At 40.0% G+C, this 22,298-nt stretch overlaps 2 protein-coding genes across 5 annotated transcripts in view; one reads left to right on the forward strand and one right to left on the reverse strand.

Moving 5' to 3' along the window:
- gpr184 (G protein-coupled receptor 184) overlaps positions 1-22,298 on the reverse strand; it is a 37,916-nt gene that overhangs the window by 5,587 nt on the left and 10,031 nt on the right. For 2 of the 3 annotated variants that reach the window (XR_011077942.1, XR_011077943.1), the window contains exon 3: positions 21,071-21,497. The gene's annotated coding sequence lies outside the window, so the exon portion shown is untranslated. Of the gene's footprint in view, positions 1-20,106; positions 21,498-22,298 lie in introns of those variants that run through there. The other variant, XM_068585097.1, reaches the window with a different exon arrangement.
- On the forward strand, positions 15,605-21,181 carry si:dkey-202l22.3 (7 transmembrane receptor domain-containing protein). Of its 2 annotated transcripts, XM_068585096.1 has the most exons (4): positions 15,605-15,788; positions 19,031-19,508; positions 19,819-20,216; positions 20,903-21,181. In XM_068585096.1, exons 2-4 carry the CDS (start codon positions 19,046-19,048, stop codon positions 21,128-21,130), a joined length of 1,089 nt encoding a protein of 362 aa, XP_068441197.1. In that variant the 5' UTR covers positions 15,605-15,788; positions 19,031-19,045; the 3' UTR covers positions 21,131-21,181. The 2 variants fall into 2 exon arrangements, with proteins under 2 accessions (XP_068441197.1, XP_068441196.1); XM_068585095.1 differs by lacking the exon at positions 15,605-15,788 and having other exon boundaries at positions 18,948-19,508.

The following is a 22,298-nucleotide window of genomic DNA, read 5'->3' on the forward strand; positions in this document are numbered from 1 at the left end:
TTAACAAGAACTCAGTACAGGTGTATATTCAAAGACATGCATCTTACATTATTTATGTGTTTGATTTAAATTATTCAGGGTTTTTTTCATTTGTACAAATAATATGTTTGCATTTAATCTTAAACTGGTATAACTAGATTTGTACCACGTCAAGCAAAAAAAAATATATATTTATTTTTTCCTGATCATTTATCTAGAAAAATCTACCAAGTATGTTTTCAAATAATAGCATATCCATAATTTAAATAATGGATTATTTTTCAAAACAGAATCTCCTAAGAACAATGCCCGGACAGAAGTCCTAAATAAACTGGGATTAGAAGCCTTCTGGACTACACCACTGGACACAGCATCTATGCTGGACATCAGCACTTGGACTCTGGAGAACCAAACCCCTCTAGAGCCCAAGGATCTACCAAATGCTTTCCTTCAACGCCTTTGGCTGCTTAGCTCAGATGCACGGAGTCCATGCTGCAAACCTCAGCATGATGTTCTGAATAAAGACAACAAATCCCCTGAGGAGATTATTGATGGTATTGGAGAAGACAGACAGTGTGCCATCAACCCCCTTGATCTAGTTACAGCTGTATTTATGTCTGCCAACACTTTCCTTCAGCAGGAGATAACTGTGCGTATGTTGCAATGTCAATTTGCTGTTCCTCTGGTCCTTCCAAACATAGACCCAGAAGAACCCAGTCTCTTCCTTCTTTGGCCTTTGAGAGGTGCTGTTAGCGAATGGAGGTCTCACTTTCCAGATAGCAGGAAGGTCCACGAGGGGGATTTGGCCAGTACATATATGCCAGTGGTTTCTTGTGTGAAGCTTGGTCACAGTGGTGTTTCTAAGTCACAGGTGTTAAACAATGTTATAAGTGGACTCAGATATCCCCATGACACATTCATCCACAGGGGGATGGATGGAGGACAGCTGCCCCGAGGACTCTCCAATGGCCTGGTGGAGATTGGATGGTATCTCCCCACAGGGGACGCTGCAAGAGATAAATTCCCTGTCCCTGTGGCCATCTCTAACCTTCGTGGTGATGCCAGTACACAGGAGAAATGCCTCAGCCTTTTATGTCAAGCATCTTCAGCTGTGGTTGTTTTCTGTGGGCATCTTAGGGAGAAAGAAAAACAACTTCTTGCCTCCTGCAAAAACACGGCAAGCAAGCTTATATTGATTAACCTATCAGATGCTGAGAGGAATGAGAACAGCATTGTGGGTTTTGTTGATCAGAACTTTGACGAATTCATGGCACTTCCTGGAGTTACGGTGCTGCAAGGGAGTGATTTGGGTCAGGAGCAATTGGCTACGAGGCTGTGTGACACGCTGAAAGATCTGTTACCAGATGAATTGAAACTTGTTTCACTTGAAGCTGCAATGAAATTAGCGAAAGAGCACGGCCTTAATGTAGATGAAGGGGTGGTCTGTAGAAAGGCAATGGCCACAGTGGATGAAGTTTTGAAAGGTTCAGATGAAGGAGCTGGTCAATTTAGGCAGAAACAGTTTCCTTTGCAAGGACATTTGTGGAGTAAACTTAGTGAAATAGAAAAGGAGGAGAGCAAACAAAGGAAAAAAGGAAATGAAATTGATCCACAGCTTCAACAAAAAAAGAAAGACATTATGGTAGAGTTGAGCATCTACAAAATTACTCCAGCGATGAAGATTTTCACTGATGCGCTTTTTGCAACAGATAAAGTGGAGAGGGCTTATTTCCTCAGTTGGATGAAGTTGAGACTTCGGCCAAAGCAAATCGAAAAACAAAACAGTCCAGAAGATCTCTTCACAAACATACAGACAGGAAAGAAAGATGAAATTCCAGAAGATTATGGTGAGCTCCAAAATGAAGCAAATGACTCTGAAACAGACAGTGACAGTTTCTACATAAATTCAACATTTGAAGAGGAAAACACGGAAGAGCTGTCTGTAAAAAGTGCACTGGAAGTTTCTGAGAAACTGTTTGAAATAGACCAAGAATTAGAGCCTATTTTGCAGAAGTCTACAGAAGCGGCCGTAGGACCACAGTCACAAAGTAAAGAACATCTTGAGTCGACACATGATCCAGTCAAAGAGCAGGAATTATGTGTGACTTCCTACATAAAAGAGATCCAGGATGAAGAACAAATTTCAGATCGCGTCTTCGAGGACCGAAACCATAATTTGGAATCTGGAGAAAATGGACCCTCGAGCTGCCAGTGGACCCAACTAGCCGAACCAGAGCTGAGAATAGCTCAGCCAGATTTGACTTCTTCTGCTACAGAACACATGTGCTTGGATGTTAGCGTCAAACATCTAGTCAACTCAAGTTTACAACCTTTGGAAACAGATTCATCCTCGCTGGGGCTTGAACACTTTTTGCGTGAGATGGGCCTAATTTTTGAGCTAACACATATCAGTCCCAGGAGTGGGAGCAACAATGTGTTGCGTCTCCCTAGCTTAGCCACAGACCTTCTTCTCTATGGGATTCCACTTGAACTAATGGATGGAGATGCCTCAAACATTCCCATACGCTGGCTGGGTTGTGTCTTTGCAGAGCTCAAACGTCGCCTACCTCAAGAACAGTGCCGGACTCGAGTGCTGACAAACATTGGAGAACATCATGGTATGAACGCTGAGGTTCTGTCTGCACTATTTGGGGTAAAATTTCCTGAAAGGAGGCAGAGATCCACTCGAGGCGTATACATGGTTGCCTTGTGTCTTCCCGATAACCTCAGAAAGGACATGGAGTGTGATGTTCTGTTGTTAGTTGATGTAGAAGGTCTTTGCTCAATGTCTCTTGACAACAATAAAAACATTCTGATCCACGACAACGAGATGGCCACTGTTGCAACAGGATTGAGTGATGTTTTAATGCAGAATATCTCATCACATCTTGGTAGTACTGAGTTTGAGATTAACTTCACTGTCATGGTCAATGCTCTTCTACGCATCAAAGAATGTGGATCCATGCCCATTTGCCAAGTCCTGGCCCAGGATGAAGAAATAAACAGCTTAATACAAGCGTCACAGTTAAGACGCGTAACGGATATGCTTCAGACTGAAACTGGGGACAGAGAAACAAGCAATGCTGACAACCAGTATGCAAAGACCAAAAGCTGTATCACCCATGTCAAAGGGCCTTGGTACAGTATGTCCCACTCTGAACCAATTGATAAGCAGTATAGTAATGCTGTGTTAAAGCTTAAGCTCAACCTGTTTGGGGCATTGAAGAAGTGCGCAGCTAAGTCTAAAGCCACAGGTCTGCCTGAATTCATGAGTCGTTTATGTGCTATTTGGGATGCAGTGAAAGCAGAATCATTCTCCGTCGGTCTGCAAAATACTGACATAGCTTTAGCATTCTCTTTACTGTGCACAGAGGTTTCACAATGGGAGGAGAGTTTCCTGGAATACATGGAAAGCTGGTTTAAGGGGGCAACAAAGAAAATCTTTGCCATAAAGGCTTTAGATGCTGAAATCCAAAATGGCCTTCTGAACGAGTTGAAGGATGAAGCCAGAGAGGAAGTCCAAACACAGGTGGACAAACTCAGGTCAAAAGTCGAGACCTATTTGATGAAAGACAATCTTCTACAAATGAACACATTCAGGCCAATCCTAATGAGCAATCTGGATGACCTTCAGGAGCAAACCACTGAGGAGACAATACAAAGGTTGTGTAAAGTCAATGAGAGCCATTGTTCTTCAACACAGTTGGAAACATTTGAGAACTTGCTGGAAAAAGAAGAGGAATCAAAGCTACATGCACTTGTAGAGAACAGCAAGTCAACCAAAGTTCTCCTTCAAGATACAGAACTAGAAGAGGAGTTTGAGGGTGTGTGGAGTAAGACACTGTCCAACTTTGACTTCAGGCCTTCAAAAACAGATGATATTACTGCAAGAGTGACTCCTATTCTGAAAGATAATCTAATAAACTGTGGTTTCCAGAAACACATGAAAAAACTTGAAGTCATCTCCCAAAATCAGAAATCTAGCTTCCAAGTGGTTGATGAACATTTTGGATACCGCAGCAGATTAAAGCACATGTTTGAAGACAACAACAGACTGCAGAGGGTAGAAGCTCAACAGGTAGCATGCAAAATAATAGAAGAATACAAGCAATTTGTAGCAGATAAATTGAGTTTACCTGCAGATTTCTCTGATGGCTACATCACAGAACTGTTAGAAAAAATTGAAAAAGCTTTGAAAGAAAAATCTATGCAAATCAGATCAGCTTTTGAGGTGGATCTAAAGGTTTATCTCTGTAATGCTGCATGCCAAGACTTTCAAAAACTACATGACCGCTATGCCAAAGATAGAGTGCTTTTGACATGTATTACTGCAACCAAGAGCACATATTTGGCAGAGTTTATCTACCAGTTCAGGAAAAGAGACCAGTGCCAGAGGGGGGCTCAAGCATTTACTTCCATGGTCATCAAACCAACAGTATTGGATTACATCCATAGACCTTTGGGGATGCGTATCGCTGAGGAGATCAAAAATAAAGTCCAGCAGTTTCAGTCCCCACGTGCCTTCCGTCAAGGCTTGCTAGAGGAATTAATAGAGGAGGACCACTTTGAGAGCTTTCTGGAATATTTGCTTTCCTATGAAAACTTCAGAGTGAGAAAGATTCAAGAGAAAGTGATGACTCACATCTCTGAATCAACCAACTTCAATAAATGGAGGCATCAAAGACTTGGAGAAATTGTAGGAAAGGTAGCGGCAGCAGTAAGTCAAACAGCAGAAGGTACCAATGGAGTGCTGAGTGATACGAAGCCGCTGTTGGAGAGAGTGTGCCTCACTTTAGAAACAGATGGAGATGTAGATGTAATCAGGACCCCGCTGGATGGACCTTTCTTCAGTATCACCACAAAATGGGATCGCTTTGTCACATGTCTAATGGAGTTATTGGCGGCAATGCGGTTGGACCTAGCCCAGGAGTTCTCCCAAAATGTGGAAATCACCCAAATTCTTCAGTGCCTCCCAATTCAGCCCCAAGACTTCCTCTTCAACAGAGTGAGAGGCTGTGACCAGCAATGTCCTCTCTGCACAGCTCCATGTGAGCTGGAAGAGAAGGCCCATGAATTGCACAGGGCTCTGCTCCACAGGCCCAAAGGCATGATGCCCCATGACTCTGGTTCTCTGTCCTGTATCGGTTGCCCTGAAACCATGGGCCAAGGCAACCTAGGCATGACCAAGAACACATACGAGACGTCTGTGGAAGGCAAGGACCTCCATTCCCTTTATCCAGACTGGAGCATGTCCCCTGAGGATCCAAACAGCCAGATGCCCACTGTTTACTGGAGGTACGGTGTGTTATTGAGGCTTCAATATCATAATCATAATAGGTTAAATGTTATTTGCCATAGTCTGTTACTGTGCCAGTATATATTGTACTAGTTAATATTTTTGTAAATCTAAATTATTGAATTGTTATATTCTTAAATTATATTCTTAAATTTACAGGTATGTGTTGGCGAGGTTTAATGACAGGTTTGCAAAGGAATACGAGCAGGAGCCAGCAGAGATTCCTGAGGAGTGGGAGAAGATCACTGAGGAGGAGGCATTGTCTAGTCTGAAGGAGGGCTTTCTCTGTTAACAATACGAATCATAAGACTGCACTATGTTGTATGCTGTCTTCATCATAATACATGTGTCATGTTATTGATCAAAGATTTATCTGTTTTTGACGTTTTATCTTTCAAGGATGTTGATGATAATGGTGGACAGATCAAATGGACCAGTCAAAAATACTGATAATGATACATGCTTAGTATTTCTTTCTATACTATTTATCTCAAAAGTTGATTCCTTATTACTATCTCATTTTCTTCCAGATTTATGTGTTCTCCAGATATCCCCTGTCAAATGTATACTATGTAAGTATGCACTTGAACAACAACATGTAATCGTATGCATTTACCGACAGTTTCTGCAACAACTTTAGCGTTCCTTTAAGTATTTTTTCTTGTGTGAAAGTATGTACAAATAACACATTCTTCTATGAGCACAGTTAGAATCCTCTGAAGTTTTTCATTAAATTAACTACTTTCCACTGAAATCTGCATTTCTCCGCTTGGCCAATCAGGACGCACGTTGTCTTTCTTATAGTATCAGATGTGCACTGTGCACATGGGGCACACAAATTTTCTAGAAGACAAATGAAAAATTCCATAATTTTCCTGTTGAATTACTCCTTCAACTTGTGTTTGTTTTGATAAATAACCACAGTATGAATCAATCTGCCCTGCAGCCAAAAGGAGAAAACAAAATTTTACACAGCTTCAGGTTTTCAGACCAACAATTTATAACTGGCAAATTGATTGAGCACACTGCTTCGTACAAGAAAGAAAAATACATTTTTATAATTTCAACAATTTAATTTGAATTTTAATGGATAATGGCCTGTACTAGTATTCAACTCGGAGGATGTTCATTGCTGGAGATTTTGGAACAGAGATAAGTTTTAAGTATCTGGCAGGATTCATGAAGATGACATAATAATAATAATAATAATAATATTAATAATAATAACAATGCATTTGATCTGTATAGCACTTTTCATAATACTCAATGACACTTTAGATTTTAAAATAATGTCAAAATCATTGTTAAAGAGCTATACAATATAAACATAGAGCACACAATCACACATTTAATGCAGCTCTCAACAGGTGGGTTTTGTTTTGAGATTTAAATATGAAAAGGTCAGTGCAGTCACAAATTTGTTTGGGGAAACAGTTCCAGAGGGAGGGGGCAGCTGGAGAAGGCTCTGTCACTCCATGCCCGGTGCTTGATGGGGGATGGACAGGAGGTTGGCATCAAAGGAGCAGAGCCGACGGGATGGAGTGTGGTGAGAGAAAGCCTGATCATGGAGCGCTTTGTGAGTTAGGATAAGGATTTTGTATTCGATCCATTGTGGCATAGGGAGCTAGTGGAGGTTCTGGAGCACAAGGATGATGTGATCGTATGTGATCGTCATCATTCAAATTTAATAGATACAGACTGAAAGATACAGGTTAAACTACAACGTCATCAGAGTTGTTCCTGGGTTAGTAAAAAAGAGGTTTATACCAATAAACTAATAGTAACGAATAGTCGTTTTTCTAGTCTTCCGACCACTCAAAGCGCTTTTCACACTACTTTATCATTCACCCATTCACACGCATTCATACACTGACGGGAGGGCTAAGGGGTTCCACCTGCCCACCAGAAGTAGCTAACATTCATACACCATAGGCACAGCTACGGGAGCAATTTGGGATTAAAACACATCGACATGGGCTAGAAAAGTCGCTGAACCTGTGAATTAAAGACGACCCTGCTAACCACTGAGTCACAGTCACCCTAGTTACCCTCGTTACCATACAGGCAAAACAAACAAGCAAACAGAGCAAGGGCTGAGGCAGGAGGGAGGATACAGGATGCAGGTCAAACACAACAAATCTGGCAGCAATAAACAGCACACATACAGCAAAAAATAGAATCTGGCTAAGGGTGACTAAAAGTATACAATCATATTGTTTAACAAGAATTGAGGCCACAGCATTTAGTAAAACTTGTCACAAAATCTATAGGTATCCTGGAGAAAGTTTGATTTATATGCTGTTGGATTGTTTGAATACTGAAACTGTTGCAAGTGTTGAAGAGGCCTTCTTCAAAACCCATTAATGCTACCACACAATTGCCAAAGTGAAGTCTAACCTTCTTGAAATAACGTTATTACAATCCTGCAATAAATCTTTAACAAGGATATACTTTTTTATAGATGTGGTGATTCATCTGAAGGATAATGTTAGGTTTTTTTTTTAGGGTTGTCCATGATTGGGCACAACTTTAACCTTTTCAGTCTGGTGAGTGGGTGTGAACAGACTCATATTCAGATTCATGACAGTACCTCTACCTAAATGAGAAAAGGCCCTTTTCACAAAAGCCATTTTGACATGTCATTGTAGGGTAAACACAAGTAATTAACATAATTAATTTTGGTCGTGTTGCATTTAGGTGGGTCAGGGCATATTGTTAATGCTGACTCACTGGAATGGCTCAGACACAGTGTGTGCATCCCAAGTCTCTAAATTGCATCCACGTTCCCTCACTTACGTCCCTTCCTTGCGTCCCGCCCACGCAAGGGGCGCACGGAGAGACGCAGGGAAACCAAGCGAGGAGAGAAGACGCGAGGAAACATGTTTTAACAGACATGAGACGTCCTTTCCTCTGAAGCGTCACGTGAAGCGACGTCTGTTTCTGATGACTGCAGCTGACTGACAGCTGATCAGCTGTCAGTTGGCTGAGTTGTTTTCAGGTCTGGACCGGATTTAGCGAACATTCCAATAAAAATTTTAGTAAAAAATGATTGTTTGTTTTCAGTTGATTTAGTAGTTTGAAACTACAATTTTTATAAATAAAGACACAGCTGTCATCAGTGTCAAAGTGGAGATGTTTTCTCTGTAGACTGTTACCTTTTAAATAAACTGCATTAAGTATATACTGTGTAGTGTTCAGGGTCTTGCTAATACGCAGGATCGATTACCAGCGGAACGCGTCTTATTTATTAATTATTTACGTCGGTATATTTTGAAAATCTAATTGTGACATTATAAAAATAACCATACATGTTGTAAAACGTGTTTCCTCTCTCCAGCTCTCTGATTTTAATTACATACATAATACGAGTTATTGAGGGAAACAACAGATCATATCGTTGAAGAAAATAGTTTGTGGTCCTTTTGTTGTTCAGACCTACAATGAATGTACACATATTTTAAGCAGATGCACCTCCGATTTCCCTCCTCGCTCGTCGATCCTCGCTCCTCCGAGCCGAATAAGAGCTTTGGGACGGCCTTCAATATGGCGGCGCAAAACCACTTCCGGTTCAGTCGAGGATCGAGGAGTGAGGAAACGGCAATTTAAAGACTTGGGAAGAGACACAACTAGAACGGCACCATGTAATTTAATTAGACCATTTACATCTGTGTTTACCCAGTGTCAAAATGTCTTCCATGAAAATGGCGTATAGCGCAGTATGAGTTGGCAGTTGATTTTCATTCCTGACTGAAATGAATGCAAACCAGAAGAAAAAAAAAGTTTGGAAAATTGTCATCAGGATTATAAAGCTTCTGCAGTTTGTATAGAAAAGGGGCAAAATATAAAGTAAATACTTGTGCTTATGTTCAATAGACCATCAGTTTGTGCAGTGTGAGTCCAGTCAATCTTTTCCAGTTGTAAAATTGCATATAATTTCAAAATGAACTGCAATTTTTAGCAGCAAAGCATTGCATGTTCAGGACATGGCTAAGATGTTAGATTTTTTTTTTTAATTGACAAAGAAAACTGTCAGCAGAGCCATTGTTTTACAAGCCAGTAACAGGTCCATTCAACAAGACCAACATTAGGCCTTACTTTTGGCTGCCTACTATACAAGCACAAAAAGCAGAAATAGCGCCTGAGCCAACAGATGCATTTGAATCCCCAGTATTTCACAAATCCTGCCCTGCTCATTATGTCCAGCTGAACCTCATCTGGCTTCACAATGATTTATTGGACAAAAATGAGTAGCAGACAGTAGCATCAACTTGAAAGTTGTTAATGGACTATGGAATAAGTTATCATATCTTAAATTAAAAATGTTACAATAACTCTGTTAAACTTTCATTGATGGAAATGCTTGGAATATTTAACAAGATTTCACCCACAGAAGTTGCCAGTGTTCGAATCATAATCACACAACCTGTAGGTGTGTCTACTATAGATATTATATACAATTCTTGTTGAATTGGACTACATTTTCCGATTGGACCAAGGTCTATGTAACGCTCTGTTCAATATCAGACACGCCGCAAGTCACACAGTAAATTAATCAGCCAGTTGTCTTAAGGAGAAAGGATGAGGCTGATGCCATCAAAGCATGAAATCAAAAATAAATGCACACAGAAAATTGCTCTCTTGTAAAGCCTACACAGCCTCGTTATCTTCTGTTTCTTTCTACCTCTTCTTCAAAAACATGCACACTTATTTTCAATCAAGGCTCCTTCATACTTATCCTGTCTTATTGTCAATTAAAGCACAGCATAATTTTTGCTTAAATCAATAGACATATCCATTGTCTCTACACTAAAAGCACCACTCACCTGCTTTCACTTCAACCACACATTTTATATAACACAGTCACCTTAATTATTCCTCCTTTGCCTCCATCACCACTTTCATCTCTACGTAGTTTCTTTCCTGGAGGGTGGCTCATTTACCGAGAGGAGAAAGGGATGGAGGCCAAAGCTTATCTGCCATGACTTTTTTTTAAATGTGTTCTTCAGGGGGCATCAAATCAAAAAATAGACAGACTGTGACATTCAACAAGGCAGATGTGCTGCACCGCTATTCCCTCAAAGCATTAGTGTTCAGTGGCAATCAAACTCATATATTCAACACGCGATGAAATAACATGGATTTTTTATTTAACTGTAAAAAGCAGTTTCTGGCTCATGATCAAGTGCAACAATGGCAGGCTAATGGCTAATTCAATTGCAGGAATTACATTTCTGTATCAAGGTTCCCCAAAACGTTCAATAGTTATATTTTATAATTTACAAGTTGTTATGCCTGTTTTACAATGATTTCCCATCTAATTTCCTCAGATGGTGTGATTCATAGAAAATAATTGCAGACAGAAGAGAACTTAATTTTTCTTCTTTTTTGCCTAATTAATCCCCCTAAAATCACTCAGATTGGGTATTTTATTGGTTGACACATTTTAATATTCACTCCCTCTTTTGAGCCCCAAATGACCCCGTTCGGGGCACGAGCCCTTCGAGGATTTAGCAGGTCTGTTCAAGTAATAATACGAACCCCAAATGAGTTCTTATACTTGTGTTATTTTAGATCTTTTTCAGAATCTATTTGTCAAAATAATTAAAAAAATAAAAAGATATATTTGTATCATTACTATAAACACCTAGAATGATCTGAGCAAGATTTCCCGACAATGCGTTTTCAAGCCGCTCCGAGTGTTTTCAACTCCAAAGTGAAAGGCCTAAACAACAACCTACAGAGTTGAAACACCCCTCTTTAGAAAGATAATGACCTAAATCACAACACAGTACAACAAAGCCTTGGCCTGTTAACAAGGATTTTATTAAAAAGAAACTTGGTCGTTCGGTTAAATCAATTAAAAAGTTTTTAGCTTCATGCCTACACAAACTCGGATTGGGGCATGCCGGGGTTCAAAATCTGCAAAAATCCCGCCTAAAGACGTGTGACACGTTCGAAAAATGAAAAAGAAATGAGGAAATCGCCGACCCCAGTCTGAAAAGTTGAAGGCGTAGGAAAACGTAACAGCCCGGCTTCACTTGGCTGTTTCAGGTACTAATATTCAACCGATACGGACTTTGTAAAGTCTATTTATTAACAGAAAGGTGAAAAGTTACGTTTGCGCAAAAAAGTGACGACAAGGTCTTTGAGCTTACGGGGTTTATGTAATTACATAAACTTAACAGTACATTTTTTTCTGTTTGGATAGAACTCTTCCCACAAGTCTTTAGTGTATTTTAGTAATTTAAATGAAGTTAATCAATGTTGTGGTTCTGGGGGGGGGGGGGGGGGGGGCGATGGGCCTCAGAAGGTTAAGCTCTGTTCTTATTACCAACTCACAGTCTGTAACTGTCTCTTTTAGCTGAATTAGTAAGCAGGTCAAGAAGCCATCTACCAGTTCAGGAAAAGAGACCAGTGCCAGAGGGTGGCTCAAGCATTTACTTCCATGGTCATCAAACCAACAGTATTGGATTACATCCATAGACCATTGGGGATGCGGATCGCTGGGGAGATCAAAAATAAAGTCCAGCAGTTTCAGTCCCCACGTGCCTTTCATCAAAGCTTACTAGAGGAATTGATAGAGGAGGACCACTTTGAGAGCTTTCTGGAATATTTGCTTTCCTATGAAAACTTCAGAGTGAGAAAGATTCAGGAGAAAGTGATGACTCACATCTCTGAATCAACCAACTTCAATAAATGGAGGCATCAAAGACTTGGAGAAATTGTAGGAAAGGTAGTAGCAGCAGTAAGTCAAACAGCAGAAGGTACCGGTGGAGTGCTGAGTGATACGAAGCCGCTGCTGGAGAGAGAATGCCTCTCTTTAGAAACAGATGGAGATGTGGATGTAATCAGGACCCCGCTGGACCTTTCTTCAGTATCACCACAAAATGGGATTGCTTTGTCACATGTCTAATGGAGTTATTGGCGGAAACGTCACTTGACCTTTCTATCATTTCCTTGTCTGATAATGGGCGCACCAGGTCTTGGGGGGCAATGGGTCTCAGAAGGGTAAGCTCTGTTCTTAATACCAATTTACAGTCTGTGTCTTTTAGCTGAATTAGTAGGCAGTTCAAGAAGCCAGGCAATTTAAAATGTGAAGCATAAAGACATGCAGTATATCAAACATCTTACAATTTTTTTAGGTTTGCGAATACAAAAAAAAAGGTTGACGTTTGATGCTTACCACAAAAACAAACTGTAATTATGTACTTGATTCTGTGTTTATTTTGTACTATTCAAGTGTTACTTTAAGTGCTGCAGCTAGAAATCTATGCACTATCTTTGTTTTTTTTTATTCCCCTTTATCTTCAAGCTTTCAACAGTGGTCAGACATAAACACATGAAACACTCAGTTTTCTGTCAGGCTCCTACAAAAACACCCTGCCACTAGAATCCCTCTGAAATGTAGTAATCCATATCTACTGCTTTCTCCGATCTGTGTCCTTTCGCTCAGCTTTCTCCTTTGCTCAAAGCTCTCATGTGTTGGCAGTATAGTGTGTTCTATTGAGTGGTCTGTCTGTATTGGATTGGGCCCCAAATTGATTAGGTGTGAAATGGTTGCAGTAGAATAGAGTATATCTCGGAACTCAAGTGTCAAATTTTTGTCACATGTTCAACAATAGCAATAAGGAGCAACCTTTATAAAAAAAATAGAGGGATTGGGGGACGAAGCAATAGGAAACGGTCTGACATTTTTTAGATGTGGCTTTTGACTATAGCTGCTTACCAGGGGATCCTCGGAAATGGACACATTAAAAAAGGTAGTACAAATAAAATGGTAAAAGAGTGACAGCACAAGTTGCTGGTGTCTAGGAGGTGCCAGCAGTAGCTAGTAGAGCGGCATGCAAAGTCACTCCAGCAACGAAGAGGAGGCCAGACAGATGACCTCAAAGATTACAAATGTGTGAGGTCATCCAGAACATCCAACCTTGCTTTGATCAGCGTAGCATAGCTTAGGTTAGCTTTGCTAAACTTGTAGCTACTCCCTCAATCCTTACTGTCTTTGATGTCACAACTGACAAATTTAATTCAGTTTATTTTGTATAGCCCAAAATCACAAATACAAGATTTGCCTCACAGGGCTTTACAATCTGTATGCATAACATCCCTGTCCCAGAACCTCACATCGGATCAGGAAAAACTCCCCCAAATAAAGATTGTAAAACCCTTTCACAGGGAAAAGGGGAAGAAACCTGAGTGAGAGCAACAGAGGAGGATCCCTCTCCCAGGATGGACAGAAGCAATAGATGTCATGTGACCAGAATTAGCAACATAACAGAGTTGCAGCACATTACATGAATATGACAAAAACATTCATATAATGAGCGGTAGGCATGGACCACGAGCCAGATAGCCACAGTCGATCGTAGCATGCAGGACCAGCTCCAGACAGCCATCATCCATGGTGGGGGGCAGGTCCAACTCCAGACAGCCACGATCCATGGGGAGGAGGTGCGGAGGGGATGGGGGCGGGGGGCATTAACAGTTAAGGCTTTATAGGTGAGGAGAAGGATTTTAAATATAATTCTAAATATTACAGGAAGCCAGTGAAGAGCGGCTAATACAGGAGTAATGTGATCTCTCTGTCTAGTCCTCGTTAGTACACGAGCTGCAGCATTTTGTATTAACTGGAGAAACCCGAGGGCTGTACCAGAGCAGCCTGATAATAAGGAGTTACAGTAATCTAGTCTTGAAGTAACAAATGCATGGATTAACGTTTCTGCATCATTTTGAGAGAGGATATGTCTGATTTTTGAAATATTACGTAAGTGAAAAAAGGCAATTCTTGAAATTTGTTTTATATGTGGATTAAAGGACAAGTCTTGGTCAAATAAAACTCCAAGATTCCTTACGGTGGTGGTGGATGCCAAAGCAATGCCATCCAGAGAAACAAACAGGTCTTGGGAGAGAATCCAGACAAAGAGCAGTTCAGTTTGTTTTCTCCCAGAGTTTGGCTCTTCTTCTTTATTGTTTAATTGTTTTGTTGCATTTGCTGCTCGTTGCGATGTTCGATTTCTTTTTTGGCGAAATACAGCCACACTTTTGACCCGTTTACCTTTCGGCAATTTCCGTGTTAAAAGGTTGCTGACTAGCTAGCTACTGTAGCTATACAAATGATAGGCTATTGTTACCTGCTGCCAGGCCAGAGTCATAAGACTAGTGTATTTCAATCGGCACAGGCATCAAAATCTGCATTGCGTTTCGGTTCGGTAGGCACCGGTCATATAGGAACCCAACCCTACTGCCCAAGACAGTGTACAGACATTTCTTAATTTAATGTTGGTTTAGGATTTGTGTTATTGTTAGGGTTAGTTTAGCTTAGCTTTGCTCAGTGTAGCATAGTTTAGGTTAATTTAGCTAAATATGTAGCTCCTCCCCCACACCTGACTGTCTTTGATCTCACTGAAGGCATCACAGATCACATATTAAAGCTTCTAAATATAACCCAGATTATAAACTAAACTAACCCTAACATTAAGATAATTTGAAGTCTTAATGAAGGCAAGTCTTTTAGATAAGGGTTAATGTTAGGGTCAGTTTAGTTTAGAGTTAATGTTGTTTAATGTTTAATATGGTAGCGCAGTCAGCCAGCAGATGCCAGCAGTGTAGTAGGCTATATGCAAACTCACTCAGACAAAGAGCGGTTCAGTTTAGGGTTAATGTTAATGTCATGGTTAGTTTAGTTTGTCAGTTTTTTTCTCCCTTTTTTTCTCTGACTCCACTAGGCAACAATTTGAGTCAATTTGGTCCTCAGTTGGTGTAGTACCCGTTCCTTCATGTTTAGCTTGACTGCTGGTACCATGGTAGCACAGTCATCTAGACAGACTCAAGCCTTGCATATGTGTACATCATTTTAAAACTGTGCTTGTGTATTTTGTATTTAGAACTATAACAACGTAGATTAAAAAATTATGCAGAGGCATGAGCTGACGTCTGCCTCATTCATTTGCATATGCATTTGTAATTTGTCTTTTTTAGTGTAATACATGGACATTCTCCCAGGAGACAACATAGTAAATATGATTCAGTCCCTTTTTCACACGGTGCTCATATCTCCCTCAATATAATATCTAATATCTCCCTCAATCCTCTTCGGGTGAAAGAATCAGCAGGCAATAAAGGCTGTAATAAAGCAAAAATAATAGGTTGTCCTTTCCCCCTTTAATGATGGATACATGCAAAATGTTTTTGTATGTGTTTATGTGCAAAGTGTCGATGTGTGTGCATGCAGGAAAATTAAAGGAGAATAGGTGGGTGGGGGCACAGTTGTGAGGTTTCCAAGGAGAGATCTCCCTCCCTTCCTGTCACTCTCACTCAGAGCTGAGTGAGGCAACACTCTTATATGTAAGCTGCAGGAAAGCATTTTTGACCGGACATTTAAGCTCGGTAATTGTACAGAAAAGGAGCAACAAAAAAAGGCAACAAAGAAAAGAAATAAATTAAGCTCATTTGCAGAACTGAAGTCACACCACACGGATATTCGCAGTATCTCCAATTTCAATCATCTGCACAGGTAAGAAACTTAATAACTATCTGCTGATTAACATTTTTGCTTATGCATCCACACAAGTGAGGACTTACACACAAACATAGCAATTGACAACATTCCATAAATGTTTGCTTCATAAAACATTTTCTTTATGATATTTATATGCTTTAATTTGGATAATTGTCTTATTAACAGTTTAATTTTCAGCAGGTAATAAGCAATATTTGTAGACTTTGAAAAATGTCTGGCAATTTTCAAAAGGAGCATAAGCAGAGCACCAAAAAGACAGAAGCATTTTTGACCAAATAACAACTGCATTTTTTTTTAAACTAGATATTTTGTAGGCTACGGAGTGTAAGTACTACATATGTGTCATATGTTCATGTTTATATGAAACATACATATGTGTGTATTTGAAATATGTGTACTCTATTTTATAATATTCTATGACAAAACAAAGAAAGCACATAATTATAATATAATCTTACAAAGGTATAGGATTTTTTCTATGAATAATTCCTATTGATATGGCAGTACAGTGCTAAATAAAGACAAATAGCACTGACAAAAGATTAATAGTAAATACAGAATCAAAATAAGTCACATGGATAATATATATATATATATATATATATAATGAACAGTGCAGAATCCCCTAGTTATACCATATTTTTGGGGCAGCACACCCACAAAGATGTACACAAATATTTTACTCATGCTGCAAGCTCATTCCTCTTGTGTGTTTAGTGTAAAATAACATTTAGTTTTTGTATGTATGTCAAAATAATTTTCTTAAAAAAAAAGTTATCTTGCCTTTAAAGAATGCTTTTTTTATGTTTTGGGACATTTTCTACAACAGATGAAATTTCCGGTACTTTGTGGCACTAAGCATACTTGTGCACCAAAAGGGTGAGCTGCACTGCCAGAATAGCAGGGCTGAAAGCTCAACAGTGCGAAAGTGATATGCTATGTTGTTTGAAAATCAAACCCTGGAGACAAAAACACCAGGAATCATGAAACGGATAAAACTGCTGCCATGAAATCTAGTCTTAGGCAATTGGGGAAATATTAATTTCTTATATTTATGGTGATTCATGAATAGGTCCACCTGTTAGAAAAACGTATAGATCATACATTCTGACTGGCAATCAGCCTCAGCCTCTACTGATTGCACTTGTCCAGATGTGTTCATGTGTGCCGTTAAATTGTGATAAGTTGTTCCTTGGCGAGTCAATGCTATTAGAGCTTTGACCTCTCTTGATGAAAGGGTCAGCAGAAGATAATAACGTTTGGCCAGCAGTTGATGATTATTAATGTCTCTGCAGTGTGAAATCTTCAGTGTACTCCGTTTAAAAAACAACCAGTTTCTGCTTCAGACTTCCATACTACAGCAATGCATGTATCTCAGTTGTGGAGATCATATTGTGACAAAAAATAAATGAAAGGTATTTACTTGTTCTCTTCTTTGTCAAATATCTGCACCTAAAAGCATCGTACATTAATAATGTTGAGTCAAAACGTATTCTAAATTCCAAATTCAGATAGTGAGGGCCATCATCAAGTCATAAAAAGAGCAGATGTAAAGACAGATAGGAAAAGAGAGCATACAAAATAAGTTGAGACAGAGCTGTCAAGAGTCTTTATTCCTATTCTGCATTTTGAGGGATTTCAATTCGCATCACGCTTCACAAATTAGCTAAAAAGGTCTGGATGGTTTCTGCAAAGGCCATGGCAACAGCGTTACTATGCAAGGGCGGGTTTCTTCAAGCTGTCAGATAATGTAGACGGCGGGAGACCAGATGGGATTAGAAGAGATAGTCCTGCTTGTGATCATGGACAGGTGGAAAACTAATTTGAAATCTGCTGCCACTGAGAGATGTTACCTCTAAAGAGGAGACTGCTGCAAGTAATGGTAGTTTCAGTTAACAAAATGCAGCAAAAACTAATTCAAAAAAAATATTTGATCACTAGATTGTCAGACACGACTCCATTCCACTGATTAATAGAGAAACACAAATCACGCTTTCTTTTAAGCTATTTTCATTAGAATAGAGGTAAGATGTATGATGGATATGAATATATGTTTAAATTCAGTACTCTAAAAGAGTATGTTCAATACAATTAGGGAACATTACAAAAACAGCTGAGTTACAATCAGCTATCTGATGTTTTACTTACAAGTCCTGCAGTCTTCAGTCAGGGAGAAAACTACTTTAAAGGGAAGGAACCATGCAGCCAATTTCAAGTCGCTTTATCTCCAAAAAGACAGTGACGATATAGAGTCCCACTTGACAGCCTTCAAGCGCACAGCTGAGAAGGAGGGCTGGCCAAACAGTTTCTGGCCAGATCTTTTAGGTCCTGTCATCTTTGGTCCAGCACAGCAGGCATAACTCGACTTGCCCGCTGACCAGTGCAAGGAATACATAATCTTAAAGAGAGAAATCCTCGCAAAGTTGCAAAGAAATTGCTCTGGAGACATTCCACTTCAGCTGACTTGGAATCCCTGAGGCGATGCTGACGGACCAGGGCATCGTCTTAATGTCCATAGTAATGAAAGACCTCTGCCGCCTCATACCATCAACAAACTGATGGGTTGGTTGAACAAGCAAGTGTATAACTGTGGTGCCCAACCCAGGGACAAAGTGCTGGTCCTAGTCCCTATCACAAGTTCCTTGCATTCTGCAAAGGGCCCAACAAGGTAGCATATGGTACAAGGTGCTGTGTCTGGACAATACGGTTTTTCACAGTGACTCCTGGGACAGCCACTCCATAAGGCAGGCAACCAGAAAAAGTGCAAGCTTAGTCTAGAAGAAGTCAAATTATCTGGGCTAACACTATTGGGCGCGGCCACAATGAAAGGCCACAAGACCGCAAGGTCCAGGCGACCAGGACTGGACATGCCCGTCCACAATGGCCCAGGTAAACTCGCTTCATCCCAAACTTCTCTGCTGTAGCATCTACCCCCAAAAACTTAACAATTGGATGGAAGAAGCTGAACGGGCCGTTGTTGTTGATGGAGATGATTTTTCAGACAGATGCATCAAATATGTCCATCTCTCAGGACTCTAGACAAGTCCGTAAAACATTTCTCATGAGAAGGTGTAAGCGATAGTCTAGATAGAATATACTGAGAAATGTATAACTTATCAAGTAAATCTTTACAAATCAAAGTGTCACTAACATTACTGGAAAATAGTAACACTTTGATTGGTTGATTTATTCCTGTAGTACTTATTGATGTATTGTTGATCATGCCTTATTTTCAGGTTACCTCCAGAGACATGGATACCTTCATGGATGGGGATTTGAGTGTGACCGGTAACACCAGCCATGAAACAGGACGAGAAAGACTAGAAAGCAACAATAGCCAAGGACTCAACCACAGTGACCCCCTGGACATGTTTATAGGCATAGAGCTTCTTCTACGTTTCAAACCTCTCTTCCTGCCTCTCTACAGCCTCGTAGTGGTCGTGGCTGTAGTTGGAAACTCCTTCCTATTGGCTTGCATCTTGTCTGACAAGAAACTTCACAATGCCACAAACATTTTCATCAGTAACTTAGCAGCTGGAGACCTGCTGATGTGTTTGAGTTGTGTTCCACTGACTGTGTCTTATGCCTTTGACAGCCATGGCTGGGCTTTTGGGAGGCCCCTTTGCCACCTGGTCCCCCTGCTGCAATGTGCCACAGTGTTCACGTCAGTGCTTTCACTCACTGCCATTGCTGTGGATCGCTACATTGTTGTAGGTAAGGATATACAATTATTTGTATATTCATGAGAATTTTTTTTAATTGACTATTTGTAGGATCTGAAAATGTCTTTCTCTGGAACCATATAGTATTTTATACACAAACTATGGTAGACAGTTTACTCACCCTCAGATGGGCAAATATTAACACAGAACAGTTTCACCAGGATTATTTTTTCTACAAATCAAATATTATGCCATCAGAATATTTTTTTTAAGATGCTATGATACTAGAATAAGTAACTAACACAAACAAGCCACTGGCTTAAATGTGTTTAACAATATGTTGCTTTTGTCATTTGTTCCAGCTCACCCAGTACGGAGAAGGATCTCGGTGTGGGGTTGTGGTGCAGTGACTGTTGGTGTCTGGCTTTTATCTCTGGCCCTGGCTGCACCTCAGTCCCTTTACACACGCTATATGGACCTGCGACCCAATGGCATAAACCTGGTTGTGTGTGAGGAATTCTGGCCACATAGTGGCAATCTGCGGCTGCTCTACTCCTGCTTCACTCTCATAGCCTCCTATATGATCCCGCTGCTGTCGGTCAGCATATCCTACTGTGCCATTACTGTCAGCCTAAAACGCTATTCAGTACCTGGGGAGCCATCCAACAGTCAGCAGAGCTGGAGTCAACGGAGGAAGAAGACCTTCTCTCTGCTGGTAGCCTCCGTGCTGGCTTTTGCCCTGTGTTGGCTGCCCCTGCAGGTGAGTCTCGGATCCTAAACTCAACTAAGCTCAATTATCCTTGCCTCGAAAGCCTTATATAACCTGTTCCTTAAAAAAATGAGGAAGATTTTTATTTGGAAGTTAAGCGTGACAGGGAGATCAAGTTTGTATTGTTCTGTATCTGCGAGCAAATCATAAACTCAAAAGCAGTAAAGAGATCAAAAGAGTGAAGCTTTAACTGTCCATAAGATAACATGATATTCCACATCATTAACCACAGAACCGCATCAACAGGCACATCATGTCCACAAAAGTAGCATTACTTCCACAATGAGGCATGCAAAAGCCAAACAGATTAAGATTTCATCATCATATTTTATGGAAGAATTTTAAATTGTAGCAGGACCTGAGGCTCCCGTTCACAAAGTGCTTTGCTAACACGTAAATCACAAAAAGAAGCAGCGTCACATTTCACAGGGTTAGACTGGGATTAGTTTAAGTTGTCCAAGTGAGAAAGAAGAAATTATCTAGTTATAACATCTAAGATGTAGTCATTCATTATTAAATTCAAGTGTAAATCTAAGTCTAATTACATACTTAGTTTTCAAAAATGACATTAAATTGAATGTATTTTTTAAAAATTGTCATTTAAATATGCTCTACTGATTCGATGCAGTTAAATACAGCTAGGGCTGTAACACAAGTTTCCCCATGCCACTGTGTAGGTGCTGAACCTGCTGCTTGACCTGGACCCAGACTTTCACATCATAGGGAAGCGTTACATAAACGTCTTACAAATCTGCTGTCATTTAGTCGCTATGAGCTCTGCATGTTACAACCCCTTCATCTATGCCTCACTGCACAGCAAGGTGCGCATGCACCTGAAAGGTTACCTCTATCCTTGCCGCAATATTCAGAGGAGCGTGGTGGAGAGGCCGACGTCCAGGAGTTGATTTCAGACCATGCTCACTATGATACAAGTGCTGTTGCAGCTCCCCTTCACCCATAACACTGATGTTGATGTGAGAAAATAAGGCAATTGCTTCATATCTATTTCAACCAGATTTCTTCAGAACGTTTTGACAACATTTACGCTGCTGTTGTATGTAATCAGAGGCAGTGCTTAATAAGGCAACTTTTTACAAACTGTCAAATAAACGGATCCAAACCAGTCTGTGGTTCAATACGATGATGAAGGAGATTAAGCAATCCGCTGGTATCCCTGTGTTTTTCTTGGACGGTGGAGGTGCTGGCATAAACACTAAGCACATCCGTCAGCCTTAGGACAAGGGGACAGCAGGGGCATAAACACATGGGGTTCTGTAGAGACACAGGGAAAAACCAGGTGGTTACTGTTTGCAAGGCATAGTTATACTTATAACAGTAAGCACTTGACTTCAGGGAGCTGAATTCAATAATTTGTTCACACCAAACATAAATTACAAACCAAGAAGAGGACATGTGTTGTTGTTTTATTTTGGTACTGAATGTCTGCGCTTCTATATCAGTTGTGTATCTCTTTTATAATTTTGAAATACTTATTACCACATATTTTTGGGGTCATTATGTATTAATTGTTCTCTGTGTTTTGGCTCTACTGTCTAACTTTGTGTGTCACATAGATAGATAGATAGATAGATAGATAGATAGATAGATAGATAGATAGATAGATAGATAGATAGATAGATAGGTGTGTGTGTGTTTGTGCATGCATATGAATTGTGCACAGTTTGTGTGCACCTTAATACATCCAACCTCTGTTTGTAAAATTGTAAAAACAAAATTGAATGTTGAATTAATACCAAAATAATAAATGATTTACCTGATGAACAAACTTGCATTGCGTTGGCTCTGTCTGGAAATAAAGGCTGACACAACTGCCTATCAACTTCTTATTGAGAGCATTAACAATAAAGTCACCCAGTATGTATAATTCGTGCTTTATTGATGCTTTCTGTCTTTGTCAATGTCTGTAAACTTTTTAATATGCTTCATGTAAAAAGGCCGACCAAAACAACTGGCTAATATGATATAAATTGCATTTAAGTGCTATTAATTCGGTATACTTTCATTATGATTGCTGCTTATGATTCATTATTATGGCTGCATATGATGAATACA

This window comes from Clinocottus analis, unplaced genomic scaffold, assembly GCF_023055335.1.
Source record: "Clinocottus analis isolate CAN_PGR_092001 unplaced genomic scaffold, fCliAna1.0.p SCAF_2, whole genome shotgun sequence".
NCBI classification, from domain to species: domain Eukaryota; kingdom Metazoa; phylum Chordata; class Actinopteri; order Perciformes; family Cottidae; genus Clinocottus; species Clinocottus analis.